Here is a 27,860-nt window from a genome sequence, read left to right as displayed (position 1 = left end):
CTTTTATCATTCTCATTGATACAAAAATTGTGAATTTTCTCTCTGGCAAAATATTAACAGAGCCCTGTATGTTCCTGAATAATTTTGCTAGCCTAACATGAAATACTCCTTTTCTTCTGTTGTCTCCAACACCCACTCCTAACAGCTTCTGGTGCATATAATCCTGGAGTTAAAAAAAAAACAAACCAAAAAACACCAGATACCTATTTCTGCCTCCTTTCTCTGCAGATCAGAGTAGTGCCAGTGCTCAATCACAGATGGGGAATGCAGCAAGTAAAAGTTATTATAAACAGGAAAGAGAAGCTATTTCTGCCAGACCCTCAATAAACTGTCACTACTACATTAGGTGCCAAACTTGGCCTCATTTCCACATCCCTTATTTTTATCATTAAATATACTTTTCAACAACAGTGATTATACTCCTATTAAGTAACATTTCTGAGCACTGAAGATATAGCACATGACTGTGCAGATGGAGAACATATGTCACTATTTCCATGTTTATTTACTTAGGGTAGGAAACAGAGCTTTTGGTTAACTTAAGACTGCTGGAGGACATGCAATGGCTCAGGCCAGTAATCAGGCCATAAAAAGTGGTGGTTTTGCCAATTATTTTTTTACATATTGTGAAACTAGCCCAACTATTCCTGCATAGAGTTCAGTAAGTCTTGATGTTATAGTTCCCGCTTAATTCCTGGAATCACCACTGGTACTCCTGATTTACCGTGAAAAATGCCATAAATCCCACTCCCCATTCCTCAAGCAAAACTCTTATGGAAACTGACAGGATTCCCTGAATTATTTTAATATTTTCCAAATATGTGTATCAAAATAAAGTCTTGTTTGTAGAAAGCCAGAGCACTGAGATAACAATTAATCAGTATGCTCACTACTAACTGCTGCTTGCTCAAGACACATTTGGAAAACTGACTGCTTTTCACTTCACATTTTCTCCAGTTGTCCTTGTCCCCCCCCACCATTCCTTCGCAAGATATAAAAGATGTCCTTAAGAACAGATCTGACCCTTGCTAAAGCAGTATCTACTGCAGGAAGAGGGTCACTGCAGATCTGAACGGAAGAAAGTATTTTTAAATATGAAGTACTGTGGCTGTCAACAAAGTGAACATTACTGCTGCAAATTAAAGGGATGAAAGATAAAAAATATTATGTTGCAGTACCTTAACCAAATACACAGCCTCAAGCCTCAGTCTAACACAGCTTCCTTCTCTGAAGAATTGCCATTTAAAACATTTCTGAACCATGCTTTTCATCCCCCATTAGACAGCCACTCTTCAATGACCTAATTTTCTGCAATGCAGGAATCTTCCCGTAAAGAAGGAATCCCAGGGCAGTGAGTTCTACATTTCTAAGGCCTCTATTTTGCTATCAGTGTTGACAGAAAGTGCTAAAGTAGCACCTGTAAGATCCAAGGACTTTACTGAAGAGTAGTTGATTAAACTAGAGTGAATCGCCCTGTGGCAGCTGCCAGAAAGGGAGCAGGGAAACACCAGAGTAAGGTTGTCTCAGGAACTGTCAGGCTCTCAACCTCTCTGCACATTTAAGTGAATCTGTGCTCTATGTCTCACTTCTCCATCCTTTTCTCTGCTTGAAAGGTAATTTTTCCACCTTAAAAATGCAGAAACTTGTTCTCTTTCTAAAGGGCAGCGAGATTCTTTGCATGTTTGGGGAGAAAAGGACTGCTACACTTCCAGTCCTACCTTCTCCTTTAAATACATGCTCTCTTTCTAAGCTCTTTTGCCATAAACAAGACTATATACATCTTCAGAGATGGAGAATAAGAAGGAGGGAACACTTTTAACAGCAATCTGAAGGAAAAAGGAAAAAAAAAGGTAAGTGACAAAAATTATTAAATCACTGCTCAATGGACCCAAGACTCAAAATTATCAAACCACAGAGTTTTAGCTAGAAAATCTATTTTTAAATAGCACTTGATTCCAAATAGTTATCTTCACAACATAATTAATACTATCTACAAACATCCCATTTTTTCCTGAGATGGAGCCAAATTCTTAGCTAGTTGCTTCTACTTTTGCAGACTGTGAACCAGTGAGGGTGCAAGTGACATTTTATGAACTACCACTCTGATTATGAATGCATAAGGCACTGCACTTTCTATTTCAATGTAGGAGGCCTACCAAAAATTACCTTAAAATAATGCGAATAAATCAATCTCTAACAACACTGTGAGTGAAATTCAAGATGTTAGAGACAGCTTTGTGAAACATCAAATTCATAGACCTTGAACTTACTACCATTAATACTTGCCTGTGCTACAGCCTTGAGGCAAAAACCAGACAAGTCACAGCTGTAATCCATCACCTCCATCTGGAGGGATAAGTAGGTAAAAAGAAGAAGGGGAACAAGAAGGCAATAAGAGCCTTCTCACAGGCTCTCAGAGTGCAAAATTGCCTTCTTGTCTGAGACAGAGGGGAAGGTGCCCAGGCAGTTGATGATAAAATGCCGTTGATGGTGAAGCACTATCTGGAGAGTGAAGACAGCAGAATCCTGGAGGTGGGCAAAGCAAGATGCCTCACTTCTTAAGCTGGAATTGAGGGCCATACATATGCTCTTGGGGTCACAGGATAGCTTATTACTGCTTCTAGGCCAAACTCTGGCACTTGGGCTGGGAGAGCCATTACCATGGGTGAGTTTTGGGCCTTTCACTACAAGAAAGACACTAAGGCACTGAAGTATGACCAAAGAAGGGTAGCAAAGATGCAAAAGGGTCTAGAGCACAGGTAGCTGAGGGAGCTGGGCATGTTTGGCCTGGAGAAAAGGAGGCTCGGGGGCGGGAAAATTATTGCTCTCTACAACTCCCTGAAAGGAGGCTGTAGCCAGGTGGGGGTCAGCCTCTTCTAAGTAGGCAGTCATAGGATGAAAGGAAATGGCCTTGAATTGCACCAGGGCAAGTTTCAGTTGGATACTGGTAAAAAATTCTTCACCAATAGGTTAAGAAAGTCAAACATTGGAAAAGACTGTCCAGAAAAGTGGAGTCATCAAACCTGGAGGTATTACTAGATGTGTAGGAATGGTACTTAGGGATGTGGTTGAGTGGTGGATCTGGCAGTGTTAAGTTAATGGTCAGAATCAATGATCTTAGCGGTCATTTCCAACCTCAACAGTTACATGATTCTATGAGTATTGAAAAGGAGTATCACTGCTAAGTAGTGAAAAAGGTAGGCACGATGGGAACCCTCAGCTGCTGTTACACTAAAGAGATACTGGCAGAGGGTCCCTCAGTGTCCGAGGCAAGTAAGAGCCTTCTCAATTCAAATTTTGATCACTGTTCTCAGGGGTTTGGGCTGTGAGCACAAGTTGAGCTACTGGTCCACTTTAAAAGCCACACATGAATGCAGCTTGGCTACTCTCACTGATGAAATCAAGTGACTAATGAAAACTAAGTGTCCTTGCCTCTGTGCCATGACCTAACCAGAATCCCTACCATGACTTGCGCCATGACTAGCCAGAACCCCTGTGCTGCCACTGGGACAATTTTTTAGTGTTTTTGGCCACCCAGGAAGAGTGTGCGTGCTCACAGAAGTGCCATGTTTCAAAAAAGGTGTTGCATTTCATAAGGCATTTTGAATTTCCATTCAGAAATAAAAGAGATCAAAATTTATATATGTGTTTTACTCCTCTACAATTCACAATGAGATAAAAACTCAAATGTAGAGATTTGCAAGTGACAGCGTATTTTGCTAAAAAGTTGAGGCAAAAGCTTATGTTCTAAAATGAGGGAAACATTTGCATTTCATGTGATATTCTTTGCAAGCTGACAACAGAAATAGGCCTAAAGGATCGGAATATGTTTAGGCATACATATTAATGCCTCTGTGAGACAGAAAATAATGCAAGTCTAAAAGATAACACCAGCTTAAGAACATGTAACTCTTCTGGTAAATGACTATGATGCTTGGCAAGCACTACTTACATCCTGTGCAGACACCATGACTCCTCAGAACAAGGCCCCTCAGCCTCCCACTTTCGTCCTTGTATTAGAAAAACTTAGCCCTGTGAACTGAGTTACCTGACTGACTTTTGTAGTATTTCACATTCCTGCAAGAAAGCCCCCTTTCCATACCTTCTTTCTTGGGACTCAAGGCACCACTGTGTCACAGGGATAACAGATGCAGAAGATTCAGACAAGTTACCTACTGCATTTAAATTTCCTAAAGCACTTCCTCACTGGACTGGACTCCCCAAAGTGAGCATACACAGTGCTGCTGATGTCAGATGGACTGGTCTTGACTGCTAAGATGCTAAAGCTATTGCAGCAGGCTTTAGCAGACTGGCATTCCCATGCCTGCACAGGCTTCATGGTATGTTCTGAAGTCATCAGGAGGGCAATGTGTGAAACAAGGCATATAAAGAGAAAACAGAGTAACAGGCCAGTGTTTGCTTCCAGAGCTCCAGATTTTTTATACAGGCATAAAACTCAGAATATATGTCTTTAAATTCATGTGATGTAGGGTATTCCCAGCCCATCATGTAGGTGCTTCTGGTCCCACCAGGACACTGCCTCTATCTCTACACAGCTTCTAATACCACCTATGTGTATTTCCAGATATGATTTGTTCTAGGGGAACACAGTTAGAATGCAGCAAGCACTTTTCTGCCATAAAACCAAAAACTGGAGCTGACATGGAGCCTGACAGTAGTCAGAGCAATGCTATACTCTCAATTAATCTGTGAAGTACTAACCAACAAACACCTCAGAGTTAATGGCAATAAGTTTTGAAAAAAAGACATGCAGTACTAGTAGCCTCAATGTAGAAAAGTTCTCGTATTTTATCTTCTGGAATTTTTGTTTGAGAAACAAACCACATGCTACAAGGAGATGGCAATTTTGCATGGATACTTGGTAGCATTTACAAAGGAACACCGTTTCTTTGAAACTTTTGGGGGCGAAATTTCCCCCTCCCCCCCTTTTTTTTTTTTTTTTTTTTTTTTTGTGTGTGTGTGTGTGTTCAGAATGTTTCTTTTGATGTCAGGGGAGAAAACCCCCAGCAGATTTTTGTTAATGGCCAAGAGAAGGAGCCAGTTCTTAAGTTACAATAAGTGCAGGTCCGTATAAAATCAGCACATCTGCCCATACTGACACAGATGGTAGATTTTTGCCATTTCTCTATGCTTTATGCTGCTTAAAACCTGCAATTTAGTCCCTAATTTTATTGGATTTTGTTTCAGATCTGTCAGGTCCAAATTGTATCTATAAGATATGGCTATAGACCATATACTAGGTTAGACCATATATTTAACTACATTATACTCACTTCTGTAACATCAGCTTCTCAACTGCCCACCAATCCCAAGGTCCATTTATTCTTCCTATTCTTATTGACTAAAACATTTCCTATTCAATAAATTTCAGACTAGGGAGAAAAAATTCAACTTCTCAAACTACAGTCAGGTGTTAGTTTTATTAAAACATCTGCATTGGAATTGTTGAGTTGCTGCTCTTTGTTTTGCATGGTTACAAACTAAACCCCAGGGTTTTGGCTTGAAGATGTTTCCATTTTTATGCAGAGTCCTAATTCTGTTTTCATCAAATCACCTACAAACCCAGTAAAAAACAATTTCCTGATTGATGAAATCAATCTGTGCTGCTGCCTTCTCATTCCCTAGGGACTGGATCACACTCCACTATGCAGTCAGCATTGTTTCAGGTTGAGAAATTTGGGCTATCTGCAGCAGATTTTAGCCTGATAGAAGAAAACATGGCAGCTTGTAAGACATCAACCAAACATTCTGGCTGCTGAGTACTTTGCAGGTATAATCAGCTTATAATAGAATATCTATAAGCTATCTGTAACCTACATGCTGTAATTCTTCTCCAAGGTGAGTGGGCTTCTGAACCCTTTTCATCACACTGATTTTTCCACCACATCCTTCTCACTGTCCATGGTCTTTGCTTGAGTGGTAGCAGAATCTGAAGTGCTTCTGGACCCCTGCGGGTCTGAAGAAACAGAGAATGTGGGAGAGAGCGAGAGGACAACTGCAGAGGGCAGAGAGGGTTCTTCCCTGAAGTAATTGTGAAATGATCTGAGGAGCCTGCCAGACATTTTCCACAGAGAGCACAGAGAAGTCAGCTGGAGAGGACTGAGCCAGAGAGGGAGCAGAAAAACAACCTTAGTCCTTCCCACTATAATGTTTATGCTCTTGTGATAGTGGTAGATGAGTGAACAGACAGTAGTAGAAGAAGCGTCTATATTGCCCTTTGGATACACGTCCCTTGAAAGGCTTTGCATAGGTCAAAATCTGCAAACAAATAACTTATTTAGATGCGGGTTATGACCTGATGAGCTTTGTGCACTTTTGTTTCTATGTTTTCTTCTCCCTCTGAGCAAAACCAAGGCAAGTAACGTCACCACCTCTGAACATTTGCAATTGCTGCAAACTGCACTTTATACACAATATTATTGTATTGGGAGAGGAGTAGATAATTTTGTTTAAAATGTTGAAAATAGTCTTTCTTACAGGGAAAGCACTTTGCAATGTACACTGGCTTGGGCAGAATGCATTTCACAGCATAACTGAAGAGAAGGATTTAAAAAAAGGAGAAAATATTCCTAAACTCCATCTTAATTTGAAACTGATTCTGAGAGCTAAGAGTCAAATTTGTTTGACACATGACAAATACAGTGTGTACTATCCATTAAAATCCAAATGTAGAGACACGGGCTGCCTGATTTTGTCACAATAGGAGTGCTGTGCTCAAGTCCAGTTAAAGGAATCATCTTTGACAAGACTTCAGGTGCAATCTATGATGCTAGAAACCCTGATGCTTATTCACAACCTCACAGGTACTAAGACTGAAACTTTTAAGTTAATTGTAGAAGAAATTACTTTATAGGAATGACTTGGGTAGTTAAATGTGAAGCTTCGGAGCCCTGGAGAGCCACCAGGAACAAAGTAGCTAATTAAAACAAATGTTGAGTATTATAACCTCTCCTCACTTCAAAAATTAACACTTGCTTTATACTGCTGTCTCATTTTATCCTTGATGCACTGTTTCAAGAATTTAAATATTTTCTTCTCTAGAAGAAAAGCTACAAAAAACCTCACAGAATGATAAATTGTCTGCTTTTAATTTGTGAGATGGCACAAGTTCAGGAAAAATATGTCTACAGAAACATCCTGGCTATGTGTCTCTGAAAAGGTAGTGAAAGTAAGACGACACTTTGTGATCCACAGAGGTAAACAAATAATGTTGCAGTAGAAAACTTTTGATTAAGGATTTCAGGGGACAACTATTCCAATAAGAAGATAAGGAAAAAAGAGTAAGTTTTACATCACTTTCTAATATTCCAACAAATGTATTGTAGAAATAGTTCTGGACTTAATAGGAAAGAGCCTCATTTAGCATAGAAACTTATTTTCTAAAGCCTCAGATAATCTAGATGGGAAGGATGGATGTTTTTGTACAGGTGTAAAATTACACCTTTGTTTTTCTGGTCTGCATATGCCAAAATTGAATCTGGGTTTTCATCTTCACCCTACAACTTCATTTGTTAAAGCAATTCCTCAGGAATGGTGCAGAAATGTAGAGAAAACTTTTTTGTTGGTTTTGTTTTGGTTTTTTTAGCTTCTGGGTTCTCTTTTTCTGCCAGAGTTGAGTTTAAAATTCAAGGCAGACAAGTTACATGGCACAGAGTTAGGAAAAAAATACCAAAGAAACATTGCTACCCATATTAGTTATCGTGTTACTTACAATTTTGAATTTTGCAACAGAAGATATATATAGTTGATACACAAGGTGAAGAACCACTCAGTTCCAAATGCTTGATCCAGATCTCATTGATACTAGTGGAGATATGTTCATCCACTTCAACCAGCTTGTCAAAACTATGGATATGGTGAAAACTCACCAGCAGTTTAATGTACCATTTATTTATGTGAAAAAATTTGTACCAAACTGACTGAGAAAAGATCCTTTTTTTACAATTTTGCAGGTAAAGCCCCGGCAGTTAGATGTTAAAACTCATGCTTGTCTTTTTTTTTTTCATGGAGAGCTCATGGTCTGACTCTAGAATTTGTTAAAGAGTTTTTCTGGTGGACTAAATCTTGATTTAAATACACTGCCAGAAATGCCTCATCTTCATAAAGCAGCTTGTACAGGTGGGAAACAAACTGCTTTGGTGTCAGAAATCACTTAAAATAACAACAAAGCTACTGTAGGATCATGTAGCAATCTTCATCTCTATCAATCATTCATACAAAACAAAAAAACCCCAAAAACTCAACCAAAAGCCTCTCCTGAGATGAAGAATATGCTGACAATATATTTTAAATTTTCAATCCAAAGGAATTTATCTCTATGATGTGCTACATTTAAAAAAATCTTGCAGTATCCAATTAAGTTTTCCCCTCAGCTTTGCTTTGCTTTCTATAGCAACAAGTAGGAGAACTTCTACCTAATTTCCAGAAGCAAAGCACACAACACTAATTTTTAAGAAAGCAGTTTTAAATGTAAAAAATCTGGAATAGCATGTCTGCATGCTTTTGGATGTATTTATTTTGCTCACAAAACACTCGTAAAAGCCATTTTCTCCAGTCTTCATGAAAACAATAATTATTAATGTTTTTACATTATTGTTTTAAGACTTAAAAAGACTTTTAAAAATATAATTAACCTGCTAAACTTCCATAGCCATGTCTATAGCATTTGCTTTTTATATCCACCTTTCTCATCCACTTTTCTTCCAGTACTCTCAGTGGAAAACCACTGGAAAACTGATTTACGTTGCTTCTGTAGTCACCCATCATGATGTTATGCTACCCTCATTAGAAAAACACATTTACATTTCTTTTGTATTTAACCATCATGATGTTTCCTGAAACCCATAAAGAGTCACAAGATTTATAAGAAACAGAAAAAAAGACACCGAATGGCAGCAAGGAATATTTTTGCCATTATTAATTAGGCATCAATTCAGCATTACTTAGTTACAGGCATTTTGCATCCTTCCTCCTGGTTTAGCTCCCTCCTCATGACAGCCAGGCATTTTGACACAGCGTACTCACAATAGAACCTCTGTGTATTATCACAGATTGAAAGTCACTATGTAACAAAAGAAGATTAAATTACAAATAATGAAGTATACAAATGCATCTCATCCCCCCACAGGTTATAGAAATGGGATCATGATTAAAGAGCTGTTCAGTAAAAGGGGTGAATCACAGGCTGACAGATGTTGTACACAGAGAAAGGTCTCTCTAGTACAGCTTTTCTGTCTTCACAGCAGGTGAGCCTAACTCCTAAGTCTTTCCAAACTATTCAGGTTCTGAAAGCATTTCATTATCGCTTCATTAAGCACGTACATTCCAAATTCCTTGCACAACTGTAATCCAATTATTTGAAATAATCTGATGTAAAATTTTTATTTGCTTTCTTGTTTTGCTATATCAAGATTTGCAGGGTTATGTGACACAAAATCCCAAACTAGCAGCTATTTAACACTTTCTTCAAAGAAATGCCCCTTTTTCAATTTGTCAGTTTTCAATGGCTGCAGGTCTTACAAGGAGCCCTCTTTTAGTGACAGCTGAGTTAGAAATCATGACTATTTTTCTGATTTAGAAATTGAAAGCAAAGGAGGAGAGAGAAATCAAAACAAACTCCCACCCAGTTTTAAGATGCAGAATCAATAAATGAAAGCATAAAATAGCACTGCTTTGTGAGACAGCAAGAAAATAAGTTCTAAGGGCTTGAAAATCTGCAGTTCCATGAACTAATTCAAATCTTCAGATTCAACAGGCAAATTTAGCCCAAGATCTTCCTATGCTCGAAGACATTTTCTACACTCTTTTTCACACTCCCTTGCTTGCTTTCTTTTCTCCCCCTGTCTGTCCGAATCTCAGAGTGGTGGTTCTCCTCCAGATCCATGGTAGGCACCTGCTGAAGAGTACAGCATACATTGTATTTGGAAGCCTTGGGAGTTGGAGGACTCTTGAAAACTTAGTGAAAATTTCCAAGTACCATCTGCCAAGTTTCAAGATGGTTGGCAAAGCTCCATTTAGTCAGTAACTCCTCCAAGGGTAGCTAAAGAAATACCTCCCATAGAGAAATACTGAGAAAGGGTGATTCAGCTTCTGGAGAATGGAAGCTCCTATCAAAAGGAAGGGAGGAAGGAGACAGCATAGCAGGAGAAATACTTACTGTCCTTTGACTAGATGACTGGAGTCACCACTGGAATTAATGTTCTTCCTGTGTGACTAAGGAAAGAACTGCTAGTAGTGTATTAAATGCAAAAGATTTTTTTCTAACTAGAAAGTTATCCACTTTATGAACATCAGGTTTGGTTTTGCATTCTCAAAGTAACAATCCAGAAAATCTCATGAAAAAAACGCTCAGATGAAAATTAAGTCCACAGTCCAAGAAACCACAAAATGCAAATCCTCCCTCCGTTTGTTGGACCTATATACCCTCAGTTTAAAGTCTTTTCAGTAATGTGTTCTGAATTAATATTTGGAAAAAAAAAAAGAACTTTTCACATGTTTTCATATTTCATTGGAAAGGCTCTTTAGAAATCTAATCCATGTGGTGTTTTGAAGCCAAGACTGTTGCCCTAGTAGCTGTGCATCTGATTACTGATATGCTGCATATTCCTAAATAAAAGCCTAGGCAAGCTATTAAATATTCATGCGGATGGTGGAATTCAATAATTATATCCAAGCAGAGAGCTAAATGTAAACAAAAGAATGAATAACCAGCCTAGAGAACAAGGAATTAAGTTACTTGTTCTGCCCTGTGAGCTGAACATCATCTTTATGGATACCGTGTTCTGCAAAAAATGGGGTCTACACGTTAGACAAAAGAAACTACTGGTTGTAAGAGGGCAGTTTCCTAATCTCTCCAAAAACAGTGGCTGTGCTTAGGAGTAACTGATGAGGTGAACATGATGGGTACTATCTTCAGTTGCACCCTCTTGAACCTAGAAGGTCATCCAACCCAAGAGACCACCTAAACCAGAACTTTCCGAGGAGAGTGTTACTCAAAAAAAATTGTGAAAACAGCATGTCAAAGACATACATTCTAATCTTATAAGAGAGAGAAAAAGATATCAATGGAGATCTGAATCTTTTTTTTTTTACTTTCCTATGAAAGGTGCAATTGATTTAAACAACTCATCTTTTATTGATGAAATGGAAGAAAGAGTCCTAATGAGAAATCACAAGATTTATTTTTGCTGCCTTCTGTGTTTATCTTTGGTTGTCCCTAGTCTGACCCTCAAAGAATTTGTAATCAGGGAAAAGAAGGAGAAGAAAAAGTGAAGAGTTACTGAAGAGGAGGTGCTCATATGCTCTGCAGTACTCAGGTACTGGTTACAATCCTGCCTCTGTTTTTCCTCTCACTCCCTTCCTTTGCCACATTTATCACAGATATGTCTGGCCACATGAAGTACCCAGTGTGGGCCAAGAAGTTTTGTTTAGTTTGCTTTTTAAAGCAGAGAACAGTCAGTCTGCTCTTCCTTTAGTGGCACATCAACAATACTACAAAGAGTGGGAGCGGGACACCGAATTTCTGCTTTTCAGCACAAAGCACATGGCTCCTATTTTATTTCACAGAAGATTTCTAGGGTGTTTTCTCGTAATTATGAAAGTAAAAAACTGTAAGGATTTTTACATATTATTCTGATGCCTCACATCTAAAAGCATAAACAACAGTAAGGTTGTTTACGAAAAGCAGAGAATACAGAAAATAATCACAGAAAATAAACACAGTAGAAAAACTAACAGATGCTACACAAAAAAGCAATTTCCCTCTTAATTCAAATTCTTTTAAAAAAGCCTTACTATATTAGGGAAACACAGGCTAGTGGAGTATCTTCAAGTTTTGCCAAAAACCCCCTAAAGATAGTCCAATTAAAATCGAAGTCCCATCACTGTAAGCTTGCCACAAATCCTCCTGCACATTATAGAATGAGGAAAAGTTAAGATGCATTCTTAAGATTCCTTATGCTTTACAAATCCACAGCTATGCTTGGATGTGAAATGTCAAAAAAAGGCTGGAATCCTTTTCAGAATAAAAGATTTCAAAATACTCTCTTTTTCCGTTAAAGAACATGTCTGTCTGTTCAAATACAAGAGTTGAACAGAGCATACATAAAGAAAAGGTTTGAGTTACTTAGGTCAAATTCTCCCCAAAATACATGTGTGCAACTTCAACTACCATCACATACACAGCAGATGGCTGCAATTATCAGCTTACTTGCAGCGTATCTAATACCAGACCCTTCTACAAGTTTACTTCAGAAGCACCTTTCAGAAGCATCAAGGAAGCAAAAATGAAAGTTTTGTCTGCAGCTGCAAAGTACCCATTTTAAGAAATCTGACTTTTACCATTTTTGGTGGTACCACTTGAAAGGTATGCTTACCTGTCAAAAGACCCTTTCATGAAGAAAGGGCAACTCTAAAATGATAGTCATGCTTTCTTGATGAATAGCTCAAAACAACAGTTAATGACACAACCTATTGGTAAAGGCAGAAATGCTGTATGTATTTTGTTCCTATGACAAAAGAAAAAATATGATGAAAAGGTGGTTTTGTCTTAAATAAATTAATATTTGAACTGAAAATAAGAGAAATGGAGTAGCGTATTTGTTTAGAGTTAATCAAGCACAAAAGGGAGCTGCAACCACTTGCATAAAATACAATTCTGATCCATTGTGCCAGTGCTGATATAGGTTCCTAACTGCATTCCTGTATTCATGTTGCTTTCAGAACTCAATGAATTCCTGCTTACACACTAAAAAAAGGAACGGTGTTCCAGAGGCACAAGGAGAATTACAATGTGATATATGGCAGGGAGTGTAATACAACTTTATGGATCAACCTCTGTAAAGAAGTATAAACTGTTATTTTAACCATACTTTGAATGCATGAGTAAAAAGGTCTTGTCCAAAAGTAGTAACAAAACCAGTATTAGCAAAAAATGTCACAATGACAAGTTTCTCTTTAGTGACTCAAATGTTTTCTTCCTCTATGGTAATTGGAAGTCATAATGGGAGAATTAAAACACATTTCCATGATTGTAAGTTTCACCCAGAATTTATCCAGCAAAGATCCACATATATATCCCCTCTCCAAACAGGAGACTTTACGGAAGTTCAAAAAGTGATCAGCAAAACTCATGAGGGAAGAATGTACTATGAGCACTTGAGAGTAAAATGTATTACCTCAGACTCTGTAAACTTGTAGTCACAAATTTCAGGTGTGCTGTGTTTTAGGAAAGTTTTACTTTGTCAGAACATTTGCCCTATTCTTACCTCTTTCCTGTGCATCTCTTTGAGCTATTGCTGAAGACAAGGTGTGAGGTGAATTTTACTGCTACAGCTATTCTATGTCTTCAGTCAGAGAGTCTTCCAGCAGTCTCGGATGCATTCTGATCCAGGTTTATAGCCATAATCCTCAACAGATCTTTTAGCTCTCAGATAGATTAGCCATGCATTCAGAGCATGCAGAGAAACCCTGAAAATGCTGAGATTGAGACTCACCTGTACACTCATGTTGTAGTCCTTTCCCATAGTATCCTTTCTCACAGATACATTCGAACTGGCCGGTGTGAGTGCCACACTTACAGCTTGCCATGATGTCACAGCAGTTCTCGTTTGCCTCGCAGAGATATGAACAATGAGATATATCTTCTTGGATATAGCTGCCAGAGGGCAGGTCTGAAATAATATCAATTTATTAACCAAGAATTCAAACAAGAGTAATGCCACAGTCTCACATTATACCATTAGTGAAAGATTTGTTAAAAGCCCTAGGCTCCAGCTCTAGGTAGGCAGTATGGAGCAGAGCCTTGCTATGCTTCACATGCAAAAGATTGGTGTCTTATTCTGGAAAAGGGCTCACTGAAATCCATGGTGCATTCAGGTTTTCTCCTTGTTTGAGTCTAACACAGTCAGAATGCAGTCTCACTCCCAACAGAAGCTGTTGGGACAGGTTTTCCCAGCTTTGGTGGATGGTTCTTCTGATTTGGCATCAGGAGAACATTTGGTCATGGTATGTAAAACCATTTGGTCACATTATAAACTAAAAAACTTCAGCTCATTCACATAGACCAATCCAGCCTTACCTGGAACAAACAGACTGGCAACAAAGCACCAGAAAACCTTATTTTACACTATTATTTTAAAGTAGTATGTCTTTAAAAATGATAGCAAATAAATTCAAATGACTAGTCTGATGCCTGTTCTAAGCCTCAATCAAGCAGCATTGTCAAACAAATTTTTAATTGTGTGTTCTCTCTTGCTTGTCTAAACCTACCCTATACTTCAGAAAGAACTTTTATTTTAGAATATAGCACATTAAAAGAGGAATCACAGTCTGAATTCTCTTTCCAGTTTTACTGCATGTATAAGGTCATAAACACAAATTGTATTGACTCTTACAGAGAGGGATCTAGATTGGTTCTGAACACGCTGTTTTTGCTGTGTGAGACACCCTAAAAGTATTAAGTCTAGTTCTAAAGTGTACACTTGGTGCCTCTTGTACCTGACTACGGGGTTCACTTGTTCAAGCACAAGATACATTAGGCCAAGAGCACAGTCTGTTCTTCACAGACAAAACGAGGAGCTGAAGGGATTTAAGCATGTATACACATCAGTAAGGAGAATTTTTCTCACATCCTGTTGGTGATGAGTTAAGCCAAATAAAGTTTATCCTTTTAACTGAGGGACAAACACCTCTGCTAGAAAGTAGGAGAAAAATAAAAAGAGAATCAACACTACATGAACTGTAAATGCAAGACAGTACTGGAGAGCTTTCTATTCAGACCTCTCTGCTCCCTGTAGATTTCTGAGGTTAGGACATTAATACCTTCATGAAGAGCTCTGCGCGCCAGAGCTTCAAACTCAGTAAAACTGTGAAGAAGATAACAGTGATCTTCTTTTGGGTGGGATGCCATATCATTCAGTTCTCGGATATTCCCCTGCCATATCCCAAAGGTGAAGATCTCCACTCCAAGTTCACGCAAGGACGCTGCAATGGGTCTTGGGTCTCCCCCATTGGAATAGCCATCAGTAATGAGAAATATCACTTTTGTAGAGTTTCCGCGGGCATGCCGTAGTATTTGCTGGAAGAGAAAATGAAATTGCGCACCTCAGCAAAAGGTTGACAGTGGTTGGTTGGTACACTACTTCCTCCATTATATGACTCCTATAAATTGAATTATACAGCTAATAAGGCCCTTGCAAGATCACCCACTATAACAAAGGTCGAACAGCTCATAGAGCCTGTGGTTGATGAAGGCAAATCACCTGAGTCACACTTTAGGTGGTCACAGTTTACACAACCACAGAAATCATTACATCATAAGAAATAAGACACTTTTCATGCTGATTGATTGTCACCCATGCATCAGATTCACAATGATTCTGAGGAGAGCTTAAGTGACTTTGCTCCAACTGAAGTTTAAATAGGTACTACAAACATTGAAAATCTAGTGCAAGACCCAAAATACAATCTAACATATTTTAATACAATATTATGTTTTGATCCACTAAACTATAAACCCTACTGCTGATTTATTGTAAGGCTTCTCCTAACAAATACTTGGACTGTTGGTTATTTTAAATTCAGCATAAAATTCCCCATTTGTCCCTGTTGAATGATGCTTTCCTCCCTTACAACAGGCTACCAAGATCACTTTGGATTGTCCATCATGGCCTAAAAAATGCCTGTAGATCCTTCTACTCTGCTGCTTGCTCTTCCTAATACTTCACATAAAGCATGTATGATACTGTTCACAACTGCCTGAGTGAGATTCCTGCCCATTTCAGTCTTCCAGTCTGACAATGCACTAGACTTCCTAATCATGGCCAGGTGCTGTCCACAACCCTAAAGCAGGGGATTGTGAAGATATATTTTCTCCATCCTCTGGGAACTTATGCAGAAAGAATTAGATGCAGACTTCCAATTTGGTAGCAGGTATTATGCCCATGTTTATTTCAATAATAGATTATATAATACTACAATGAATGCAAAAGACCACATTTAATAGACCTTTGAATGATACTCCAAAAGACATGTCATTGTATGACAAGGAGGTAAATGTGATTAAGACACTCTTAACAAGTACAAATTCCAAAACCAGAGATCAACCAAGCTGAACTGTTTTATTAGAAAATCTTTATGTAAGTTTTATGATGTAAAATCATCTGGCTTTCAGCTGATCCAAAAGGTTACTAGCTAGGCCAGCCTAAAAAACTTACAGAGTTTTTATACCTCTTCTCAGTAAACCAGGCCACATTTTAGGACAACTGGATTTTGATTGTCAGTTCTCTGATTTCAGGTAGATACTATGCAAAAATAAGTACACACATCATAAATCAAAGCACATACCATTGGCACTGTGGTCTGAGAGACTGCCAAGTAATATTTTGCTATTGGGCTTGATTTTATTACTACTTGTTTGCAAAACCCAAAGGGAGTGAAACCAGATTCTCTTGCAGTCAAAAATATCCTTCACAAATCAAACTTATTGTTCCTCATATTGCTTAAGTTATAAGTGGAAAGCCAGAATGAAGTAGGAAAACAGAATGAAGTGGGAAACTAGAATGAAAAGAATCAGGAAGAAAAAGACAAGACAAAGGGCAACATGAAGACAAACAGTTAGAAAAATGTACAAATGCCTAATTTCAAAATGCTTTCCAAAACTGATGCTCTAATACAAGTGACTGCAGACAGAGACAGTAATGTTATTTATAATTCACATGTATAATTAACATATTTACCATTAACTGTGCTATTTTAAAACAGAATATAAATGACTTAAACTTCTATCCAACTTCTCAAATATTCAGGATGATATTCTTCACTCAGGATGTTTGTCTAAAGCTATTTTAGTAAAAATGGACCTTTTTTGAAAAACAAGACAATGAAAACATATGTTCCATCCATACTCACTTGGTTTTGGCAACTGTAGCATCTCTGAGCTTTGAAAAAAGAACATTTAATTTGCAAATTACATAATAAAGGTGGAAAAATATGCACCAAATACATCCAAATTGTGGAATGTGTGTAACTGAGGAAGAAACCACAACTTACAGAGGGTTAAGAGACATTGTGGAGATTGCCAGTGCAAGCCTCTGAAGATTCCACCTACAGGGAGATTGCTCTAGCAGATTATTATTTCAACTTGTGATTGTGCCATAACATGTACAGAAGGGGGAACAAAGCTTAATTTTGGAAGGATGGCAATTTCTGTAGTATCCTTCAGCACTGCTTCCCTCAGTGCATAATAGGGAGCATCCCACACTTTGCAGATGAAGGTAGTGGATAGCATTCCACATCACCCTGGCTCTTCAGCAGCTAATGCTCATAATCAGCATCAGTTAAACTTCCACATTTTCCCTAAACACAGAGACATGTCTGTCTGCATGGCCAGTGAACAAATGAGCTTGAACCCCAGTAGTCTAGACAGGACTACAGATATCTCAGGACTATTTAATTCTGACTAGCAAATAAGCAGGGGTTTTATTTTACAAAATTAGACTGCCACAAATGCCCTCTGAAACTCCTGAAACACAAACCCTCCATGAACTTCCATGTAATCAAGAAATTGCCTGGTCCCATGAAAAATTGCTTAGCAAGACCTTTTAAAAGATGTGGGTTTGAGTAAGTGGAAAGCATCAGTGAAAGACCATCTTTGAGGAGTAAATGACTGTTTTTGAGAGGAAAATATGCCTTGGCTACATAACCGTCAGATAAGGCAAGAGCCAACATCTTTTCTGCCCTCTGCATCTCAAAGGGCAACACCTCTGCAAGACGGCACTTCTGTCACACAGACACGGACTAAGCCAACAGGTAAGAGAGCATGAACATGTCTTCCTGCTACCCAGAAGACTTGAATATTCAGGCACCAGGGAATCTGAGCAGAGAAACAGACAGACAAACAGACAAGATTGCTACATATTGCCCCTAGAAATCAAAACAAAACAAAGCGAATGACCAGCTTGGCCCTCATGTCTTGCAGCTGTAACTCTAGACACAGAATCCCTGCTGCATAAAAACAGAGGAAAACAGCAAGGGAGGGAAAGAAACATTCAGCATGGAGGGGGGGCAAGGAAGAGGTGGGAAGGAAGACAAAAGTCTATTATAAAACAATTTGTGTATGTCTGTTGGTCCACTTAGTATTTTTTTTCTTTTTGTGAGAACAAGAGGACAGGCCACCAGCCTGTCGGTGCTGCTGACAATCCAAGTATCAGTCCCCATTCCTCTTCTCTGCAATATTTGTGCAGCATTTCACATAATTTTTGTTTTCTCTAACCCTGACTTACATCCCTCTATTCTGAGTAACCTCTCTCTCCTTCCCTCTCCAGAAAGCTGTTTTGAAGCTGTTTTTTCCCGAAGAAAAACTTCATATATTTTAAAATGTTTGTGCAACCCCTAAACTTGTTTAACCCCTAAACTGGTAAGTACATTTAGATATTGTTCATCAGCCCCTGCCAACTTAATGGACTGCATCTACATAAAGATTACTTTTTTTTCATGACAAGGCTTTGCAGTCCCTTCATAAATTGTCAGGTTCTTCATAAATACAGTTTAAAAGCCCTCTAAATGGTGCTAGTAAGTTTAAAGGATCCTGAGAACCTGTTTCTTTGACATGAATATCCACATCTGCTTCTGATTTTACCATCAAATGAAATTGAGCACCAGCCATAACTCAAATTACAGGGCTGAACGGCCTGTTAAATTGAGAATTTAGCCCATTTGGTCAATACTATAAATTAATAGGGGCTAAGTATTTACAAAACAAAACAACTAGTGCTATTGATTATTGAATAGAAATTCATGGGGCCACTAAAAATACCTAGTCTTTTACCATTTCAGTAACTAATTTCTTGTCTACACTTCCTTCACAGGAGTAGTAGATCAGTCAGTTTCAGTAATCCCCACAAATTTTAAATAAAACATTCTTTTCACATTAGCAAAAAGTTATTACCATCTGTATTGTGTTCAGTGACTGTTTGGTGTGTACAAATATCTGGCAGTCTAACCAATTTTTTGTGCCAATAAAAGTCCTTAGAATTAAAATATGAAGTCTTGTGCAACAAAAGAGTTATCATACAAAATCCTTCTCTAGAAATTCACTTCTGTATTGGAAAACGAAATCCTATCAGTACAGTCACAAAACCAGCTAAATCCTAACTTCTGCATTTTTAACATTAATATGGAGTTTGTAACACAAAATTAGGAGATGAGCAGTATTGAAGGGCAAAGACATCTTCGGTCACTTGACAGCCACAGCAATGATGTTGTCAAGGTTCTTTGTTACTGTCTCAACTACATCTTCTGCATATAATCCATAAACATCTTGGGCCTGATTCCTGTCTTTACTCTCTCTTTTGATTTTAAAGAAGATTCTGATCATACAGAATTGAATCCTAATATATCTATCTAGAAGGAAACAAGTTGAAATGGGTTACCCTCTCTCACTTTACAGACCAAGCCAGGCTGTAACATCATACGGCCCCAGGAGAAGCTTGCTTGAAAATGCTTAAGTTGGAGCCTAACCCTCAAATAACATTATCCAACATTCACTTTGCAGGAAAAAAACACTACAAAGCAAATATTATTTCTTATAGATCAGGAAGAACCACCACTGCATCTCAGAAGCAAACCAGAAAGCTTTCCACTAGAGAGCCATTCAGCTGTTGTAGCCCAAAAGACCACTTACATTGGATTTCCTTTCACTTTAGGAATGACAAAACATACACACCAGGGCATGAGCTCTGAATAGAATGAAATTATTCTTTTTCCTATATGATCACTCATTCAATATAAAAGAAATAATTTCCATTTTATAATATTATAGAATTAATTTAACTATGAAAAATAATGAAACATATTTGTTATTAAGCCTATATTAAAATGAATAAATGTTAGTTTATTACAAAAAACGCTGCACAGATTTGTTCCATGTATTCATAACAATATTAAAACAGTACATCCTAATTTATCACAGGTGGGTTCAGAAGCAGATCAGTATTTCATTCACAAAGGGAAATGGCAGTGCTAAATCTCTTTGCCAAGCTCAACTCTGTTCCAAGATTTCTTTGTTTTCATCTTTCCCCCAGGTAAAAATGTTCAAATCTGACACGAGATTTTACATAAATAAACATCCTATAAAGAAAAAAATAACCAGTACTGTGATCAAACATAGCTTTTGGTGAAGCTGATCACTGAATCCAGAGCACTCCTGAGGAATCTGGTCATCTCCCAAGAATAATGCAGAGCTAGAGTGTGACAAATACAGTTCCTCTTTATCAGGAAACTGTTGCCAGGCGAAGAATTGTTTGTGCCTGGTAGGTGGTTGTTCTTCAAAAACCACTGGCCTATGGAATCACACAATGCTGATTCTCTAGGAAGAAGATCTGGAAAGCAACGCAGCCCAACTTTGCAAGCTTTTATGAGTTCACCAGGCAGTCAGGCATGACTTTGAGGTTGCCCACCACCAGGGATCACCAGTCTCCCAGGACAGAAAGCATGCCCAGAGGGAAGGGAATGTAAGGTAATGACTTTGGGAAAATTATTATCATATGTATAGTTTTTTCCTGGGAAAATCTATGAATATGCATGTAAAATATAGTATATAAATAGGAGCTTTTCCTGCACTCAGCAAGCAAGATATTTTGGAGGAGATATCCCCTCATGCATCCAACTGAACAAAGAATGCCTGCTTCTTAGTGTTACATTGGTGCTAAGGAGTTTTATTTTATTGATTTTGGGTACATAAAAGACTTGGCTACACCTCCTGAGCTCCCTCTCTACAACAGCAAATACGGTGATTCCATCATATTTTCTTTTGGTCGCTATACATTGCTCTTTTCACTGCTCAAATTGAATGAATCTTATCCCCTCTTTAGGTTTCAAAAATGAACTAAAAGATAGTCCCCAGTTAGAGGTTTTGGCTTCCAACATTTCCCACTCTTCTCTGCACTGCTACACAGGCCTTAGAGAATAAGCTGTCACCTACCTAGAAGAAATTAACTAATATTAAAGCTTCCCTTGGATATTTCACTAGCAAGAAATGCAATCTTGATTCAAAGAAAAGATGTATCTATAGAAATAATCTGGATATTTAAAATACTTAAATAGTTATTTCAGTACCTGGAAGGCATGATCTGAGTAAATCCCACAACTATGTCAGACAACCCCACTATGTGGATGAAAGCACACAGGTGAAAAAGCCAACCAAGTTCATGGCCAGGAAATGTACTGACATGACATCTGAGTAAAGACTGACAGATCTAGTAATGTTCAGATGGGGGAAAAGAAGGTTTAAAGTCCTCTTATCCATGCATATTATACTTAATGAGGGGGGCAGTAAAAAGATGTACACAGAGTCTTCTAATTGGTATCAAGAGGCAAGAAGCACATATTTAATTACCAACTTTCCACTTAAAGAGAGGAAGCAATATTTCTGCTGCAAGAGTAATCAACCACTGAAACAGGTTTCCCAGAAGGTTTGTGGGCTCTCCATCCCTGGGTATATTCAAGCACCAACTTAGACACAGTCCTGAGCAACCAGAACAAAAGCAACCCAAAACCATCACTAAATGGTTTTAGTGATGTTTTTTCATTGTTTAACCAACTAAACAACCCAAAACCATCACTGGCTCTACAATGATAGGAGTTGTGACATAGAATTTTGACTTACACAGTTGTGTTAGGACTGTTGGATATTGTGATTTCAAATTGTGTAGCTTGCAGTTTTGAGCTCTGAACTAGAAAGAACAGAATACACCTCGTTTCCAGGAAGAAACTAACCTGCATATCCTTCATCTTCAATCATCCTGATGTCTTCTAAACAGGACATTAAAAAACAGGGCATGTTATGAACATAGACATTTTCTGAGCTCTTGTGCTACATAACTTTTAACAACTTCATCAAGACTTTGCAAAGTTGCTGGAGGCCTTTATATGCTGCCATGTTGCATGCTATACTTAACATATCACTCGCTAATAGATCTCAGTTTGATTTAAAAAATGAAAAATCCTAGTTTTCTTGTCTGTGAGCAGGTTCCATCATTAAAATTACAAACATGTTATTTGATTTCTTTAGTACTGTTCTGGTCTTCTGCTAATGATAAAAATAGGGACTCAAAAATATTATACTAAATATGTAACCGATTTTCGTGTATTTTCAGACCAAGCAGTCCCATCACTATTGACTAGTACATCTGCCAAATATTTGTTTCTTTTGTGTTTGCTTTAAGCATTTATTACTTTAAATAAGCAGGGGGAAAGAAGAAAAGCTGAACTGAATAATAAGTTCCAAAAGGACAAACACAATTCATGACCTGGCCCATCTACTGCCAGATGTCACTGCTCAATTATCATCTGAATACTTTTTTTTTTTCCCTTTTCTCCAGGACTGCTAGAATTGAGCAACACTAACACAAAGTTATCACTGATAAGAGATGTACCAGACCAACTGGGTGTGGGGGAGTGCTTGGGAGAGAAACCCAACTCTCTGCTTAACTGTTCATACTGCCCAAGCTTAGCAGAGCACCACAACTCTGAACATTAAAGCTCTTTACAGATTGCTGCTTACATTCAAGGAGGCTCTTCATCTTCCTGGCTGAGGTTGCCAGTGAGACCTTGAAGCAGAAGGAGTATTATAATTTTAAAAAGAGCTTTTGTTTTGGATTGTGTTAATGTCATAGAGAAGTAAGCAGTTCCAAAATTTAAGCAGGGTCCTGATCCTACAAAGAACCCGTTGCTAAAAGCAATAGTGCTTTTAATTTCTGCACCTAGAAAAGTCAGAAAATTCTTAGCATCACAAACATGCAGCCTCACCTGCAAAATCTGACTCACAGATTCCAGTAGCATATGGAACTGGGGGACAAGGGATAAAATAAGTATCACAGAACATGTAAAATAAACATTCAGAAGTTTAATGCTGAGGCTTTTGTCAGGAACTACTGCTAAATATTATGTATTTTGCTGTAAAGGCCTCTCATAAGCTTAGGAAATGAATTAAAAATGAACCAACTTATTTTGTCCTGACTTCTTCAAAATTTTAATGTTGTGAATTTATTCCTTCTCTCAGAACAAATCACTCAGCAGCTTTTCTGGTTTGTCTTTGTATCTCTGAAGTAAAGCACACGATAAGACTGATTTCTCTGCAAGGGTCATAACTTTTAAGGACTGGGTATCAGAAGGGGCTTATTGTCAGACCCTTCCAAAAGAAGCTCTGAGATGACAACAAGAAATGGTTTTCTCATGAAAAGGAATCTCTTCCTGAAACACTTAGGATGATATCATCCAGATTCCATAATGGTGACATGTTTCATTCACTGTATTGTTGGTTCAGATATTACATCCACAAGATTTGTTTTATTTTGTGCAGCAATATCTACACCAGGCTTCCAAATGACACGCTTCTGATTAGACCAAAAGGCAAGGCACAATTTTGTAAGCACAAGCAGAAGAATTCCAAAGAACAGGTTTTCAACTAAAGAAAGTATTAATCCTGATTAGGCAACCACAGATATGCTAAACAGAGCACTTTTTGTCTGTCCTGACCAAAAGGTCAAAGAAAAATTAACTACTTAAAAGCCTCTAAAGGTAGGTATATTTAAGGCTTGCTCTAAGGGCAAGGAACAATGCACAGATGTGTATCTTGCCTCTGACCCTGCCTTATTGATCTTGTGAACAAACCCCACGCAAGGCTGCAGTATGCAGGACCAGTACTCTTCACAACACCACACTGATTAAAACTGGAGACTTAGAGCTGACACCCGTGATGGTTGACAGGAACACTACTTGCAATTTGGTAATCCCTTACTACCAGCTAAACCAAGATGACTTTTTGATTTTTTTTACTACCATATCTTTAACACAGACTTCCAAAGCCATGCCAAAAACACTGTCAACCAGACAGTTAGCTCTAGCTGACCTAAGCCATCATGGGATATTTAGAACATGATGCCAAAGATAACCCAGAATTTGCTACTCTCTCATTATTAGCTAGAGATTTTGCAGAGAACATAGGAACAGAAATCCACGAACACATGTTTGATAACCAGACAATACACATGATTCTGAATGGTCATCTTCTTAGTGAGAGGGCATTACTTTTTTTCAAATTAAAAAAATGTAACCAAGTACATGGTAAGAAAAGATTTCCAGTTCATTAGCTCCAATAAAATTTTCATTTTAATTTGAAAATGAGATTCTGAATCTGAAAATGCATTGAAAGGAAAAGCTAATTTTCCTAGTGGGTAACAATGCTGCATCTTGTACTTTTGTCATACAGAAGAAACAAAGCCACTGTTACTTATTTACACAAGCATTAAATAAGCATTAGAATTGTTTATCCTAAACTGATATGTGCTTACATTCTTTTGGGGGACATTTTTTTAATATTTATTAACTATAACACAGAGCATGGTATTTGACATGCTGGTTGAACATCCATCACACTCCCCCAAAATCACATTAGATACAAACACCAGATTTCAAAGACCAGATTCTCAGAAAATGTGTAACCTTACTCTGTAGGTGAACAAACCTTCCACTTGCATACACCAATACTGACTTCAGTGGAGTGAAGATGAATTACAAAAACAAAAAAAATTACCTTTTTAATGCAACGATTATTTTTATAACACAGAACTCCCAAAGGCTCCCTCAGCTACTCCTTTGCTGGATTTTTTACAATGGACTGGTTTGAGCCTGTCTGAGTACTACCCCTGACTTCTGCTCAACAGTAGTGCACACCTACAACTTCCACTTCAATTACAAAGAGAAATTGTTCCCATTTTACTTCCACTGAAAGACAGAAATTAGACTATCTTCTTTTTGGAAGATACACTTTTATCAACACATTGCCATGTGGAGCAGTTTAAATAATTTTTATTTTTGTCTTTTGGTTTTTTAGACCACCAAACCAACGCAGCTTCAGGATGTTTATACTGTCCATCAAAAAAGATAGCGCACCAATGCTGGCATATATGTAACTGTGACTCTCAGCTGCTAAAACAAGAACCCATTAAGCTTCCATAATTGCATGATGACCCCTCAGTTCTGTTTCAAAGCCCATCTGGTAACAAATGCACATCCTTCCCACAAAACATAATGGGTGGTGTTAGCAGTGGCTATCTCAGGATCAGAAGCTCCAATAGAGTTGCCTATAGGTCTCTCAACACTTTTCACCACTGAGGTCTTTTGGCTTTAGTTACATTCCTTAAGCATCAGGAAGAACACTTGCTTTAGCATGTTTGTATTTTCAATTCTGCTTTGGTTCTTTCTTGCTGTCAGAACAGCTCTGTAGCTTTCCATAATGCAATAAGCAATCTGCTTAACATAAGCTGCATGTAGTTTGTGCTGTCCCACCAACTTATGCTGTGAAAAACTGAAGCCAAAGAGTTTTGAATTAATAAGCTCAGTTTCTTCCCCTTTCTAAGACTGTTTGCATTTGTCTTAAAAGAAAGACTCCAAAAATGAGCACTTGCTAGCTCAAGCATGGCACAAAATCACAAAAAGGGTGGCAAACCCAAACATCAATACAAGTTCAGCCATTCTCATCAGGATTCTGTCTCTTGCCACTGTCTCTTGTGGTATATTTGGCATATTTCTGTAAATCACATAGAATTTATCTTTAACAGGCAGGGTAGGAATGCCAAAGTGTGGTCTACATGGCAAAAGTTAGTAAGGACAGCTTTGACAAAACACAGAAACTCTGCAATAAACTTCTCTGCAAAGTACCTTTGGAGAGGATGCAAAGCTGCAGTGTCAAGAAGAACTCTCTTATGTTTTTCAAAGAAGATGGACGCTGTGTGGTTGTGCAACTGCTTTTAGGATGACGTTTTGCTGCCACAGGTTTTGAGACAGCTACTGCTATGTAAATCTTGCTCCTGTTCACTCATGTTCCCAGGTCAGACACTAACTGGCCTGATGACCTTGCAGAATTCACTCATCTCTCTGCCTCTGTGGTTTCAGTGGAACTGTCACAGATGTGAATTAATGACTTTGAGACCTACCGAAGAAGAGGGCTGCACAACGATTTAAGTGCTGGGTTTATTCTAACAATGCACTTTCCTAAATTTTCTATTACTATAACACATAAGTGATACAATCACAGAGACTTTGTAATGCTTTGAAGATACTTTTGAGTTTGGAAAAGTAGCAGAGAATTCTGGTCAGAAGAATAAGGAATCCCAGGTTAAAGTGTAAAAGAAACGGAACAATTAAAAAAAAAGACACATTTTAGAAAATTGAAAGAAAAAATAATTATGGTTGTACCAAAGGACAGTTAAAAACATAAGGCAGCAGTCTAAGAGTCCAGAGGGAATAGCAGTTTTATTATACTTTAAAAACTTTCTAGATTTATTCCAACAGTAGTATTTTAAACTTAGAACAGTCATTTTCTGAAGAGTGTCTAGAAAGGAGAGTATTCTCTGAAGATGTTAATTTGTCTGACATGAAGAAATCATACTGAAGAAAACCACAGTACAGTATCTTTAACCAAGAGCTAGTAAACAGACCGGAATTTAACCTTGTCATTCTATCTTAATTTTCCCTGTCACCATGCGAATATTTTTCTTCCCACATTCTTATAAGAACACAGTGTAAAATGACAGTCATGCTGTTGCAGCCACAAAGTTTAGCTGGGCTAAAGAAACTAAATTGTAGGTTTCTGAAGGGATTTTTTGTTTATTCCACTTTAAAGATATCATTAGTCAAGATTTTGTATCAAGACAACAGATGGTATTTCTTAAGCTTATATTTTGTTTTTAATGGTTATTTTTAACTTGTATCATTAACTTTTTCACACAACACCCCTGGGATGGATATATATTGAAACACGGCTTCACAGTGGAAGATCTAATACAGGGATGTGTTTTCCTAAAGCCAATTTGGCGTGTGCAGCTCTGAGCACATTTTAAGTGAACTTGCTTTCTCCTGCCAAAAGTGAAGAAGAGAATAATCTCTGCCAATTTCATATGCCCAGCAGTGATGCACCTCTTGCAATCTTGCTCCTCAGTTCCAAATGAGAATGTGTAAGTGTTTCAAGACAAGTGCACCCAATGCTCAGCTACAGGACACTACCAGAAATTAGATTAAAAAAAAAATTAAAAATTGCAAATGAGACTTGGTTTGGTGGTTGTTTATGAACACAGAGGCCAAATGACAAGGAAGAACCAGGCCTAGCTTTGTAAAAGAAGCTTCCTGTGTAGACTGGCTGTCCCTTGACCATCAACTGAGAAGTCTCCCCAGTATGACCAAGTGCCAACACATGCCCAGGGGTTGCATTGACCAAATTTCTGCTATGGTTCTGCATGACAGCATGAAAAGTGATTGTGTTACGGTGTCTGGAAGTGCTCCTGGGGACATGCCCCTACTTACTGGTATACTGCACACAGCTTAAGGGGACCTTTGTAAGTCATCAGCAATTAAAACAGACACCTGGCAGATAGGTCTGACAGCTAGCGGGCACTCAAGTCCTGCTGCCATGAAACCAGGCAGGCATTTCAGATGCCAGACTTGACTCATACGTATCACTTCTGAAATCGAGACACGGGCTCCATGTCCCTTCAAAGAACGAATTTCACACGTTTGTTTACAAGGGCAGCAGAAAACATGGGAGTTGCAGGTCCAGACAGCGCGGGAAGATAGTGACTAATTGCTCTGACCAGACCATTCTGCATCCCACACCCCATCGTACAGCCCTACATCCCTCGTCGTGGAACACCCTCGAGCAACGCAGAGAGCCACATTCCCACACCACACACTGCACAGCACACCGTACACCGTACACCCCAACACCCCACGCACTACCGCGACTCTCATCGCCGTGCCTTCCCTCGATGCCGACACCTCGCCCT

At 38.3% G+C, this 27,860-nt stretch overlaps 1 protein-coding gene across 1 annotated transcript in view; it reads right to left on the bottom strand.

The window, feature by feature from the left end:
• The window catches only part of SVEP1 (sushi, von Willebrand factor type A, EGF and pentraxin domain containing 1), a 116,499-nt gene extending 88,674 nt beyond the window's left edge, over positions 1–27,825 (bottom strand). The window contains exons 1-4 of the mRNA XM_014308784.2: positions 27,669–27,825; positions 21,796–21,831; positions 14,842–15,123; positions 13,515–13,691 (exon numbers count right to left, since the gene is read on the bottom strand). Coding sequence (XP_014164259.1) covers positions 13,515–13,691; positions 14,842–15,123; positions 21,796–21,831; positions 27,669–27,825 — 652 coding nt within the window. The remainder of the gene's footprint in view (positions 1–13,514; positions 13,692–14,841; positions 15,124–21,795; positions 21,832–27,668) is intronic.
• Positions 27,826–27,860: the final 35 nt, after the last annotated feature.

This window comes from Geospiza fortis, unplaced genomic scaffold, assembly GCF_000277835.1.
Source record: "Geospiza fortis unplaced genomic scaffold, GeoFor_1.0 scaffold203, whole genome shotgun sequence".
NCBI lineage: Eukaryota > Metazoa > Chordata > Aves > Passeriformes > Thraupidae > Geospiza > Geospiza fortis.
This window is presented reverse-complemented; position numbering and strand designations above follow the sequence as displayed.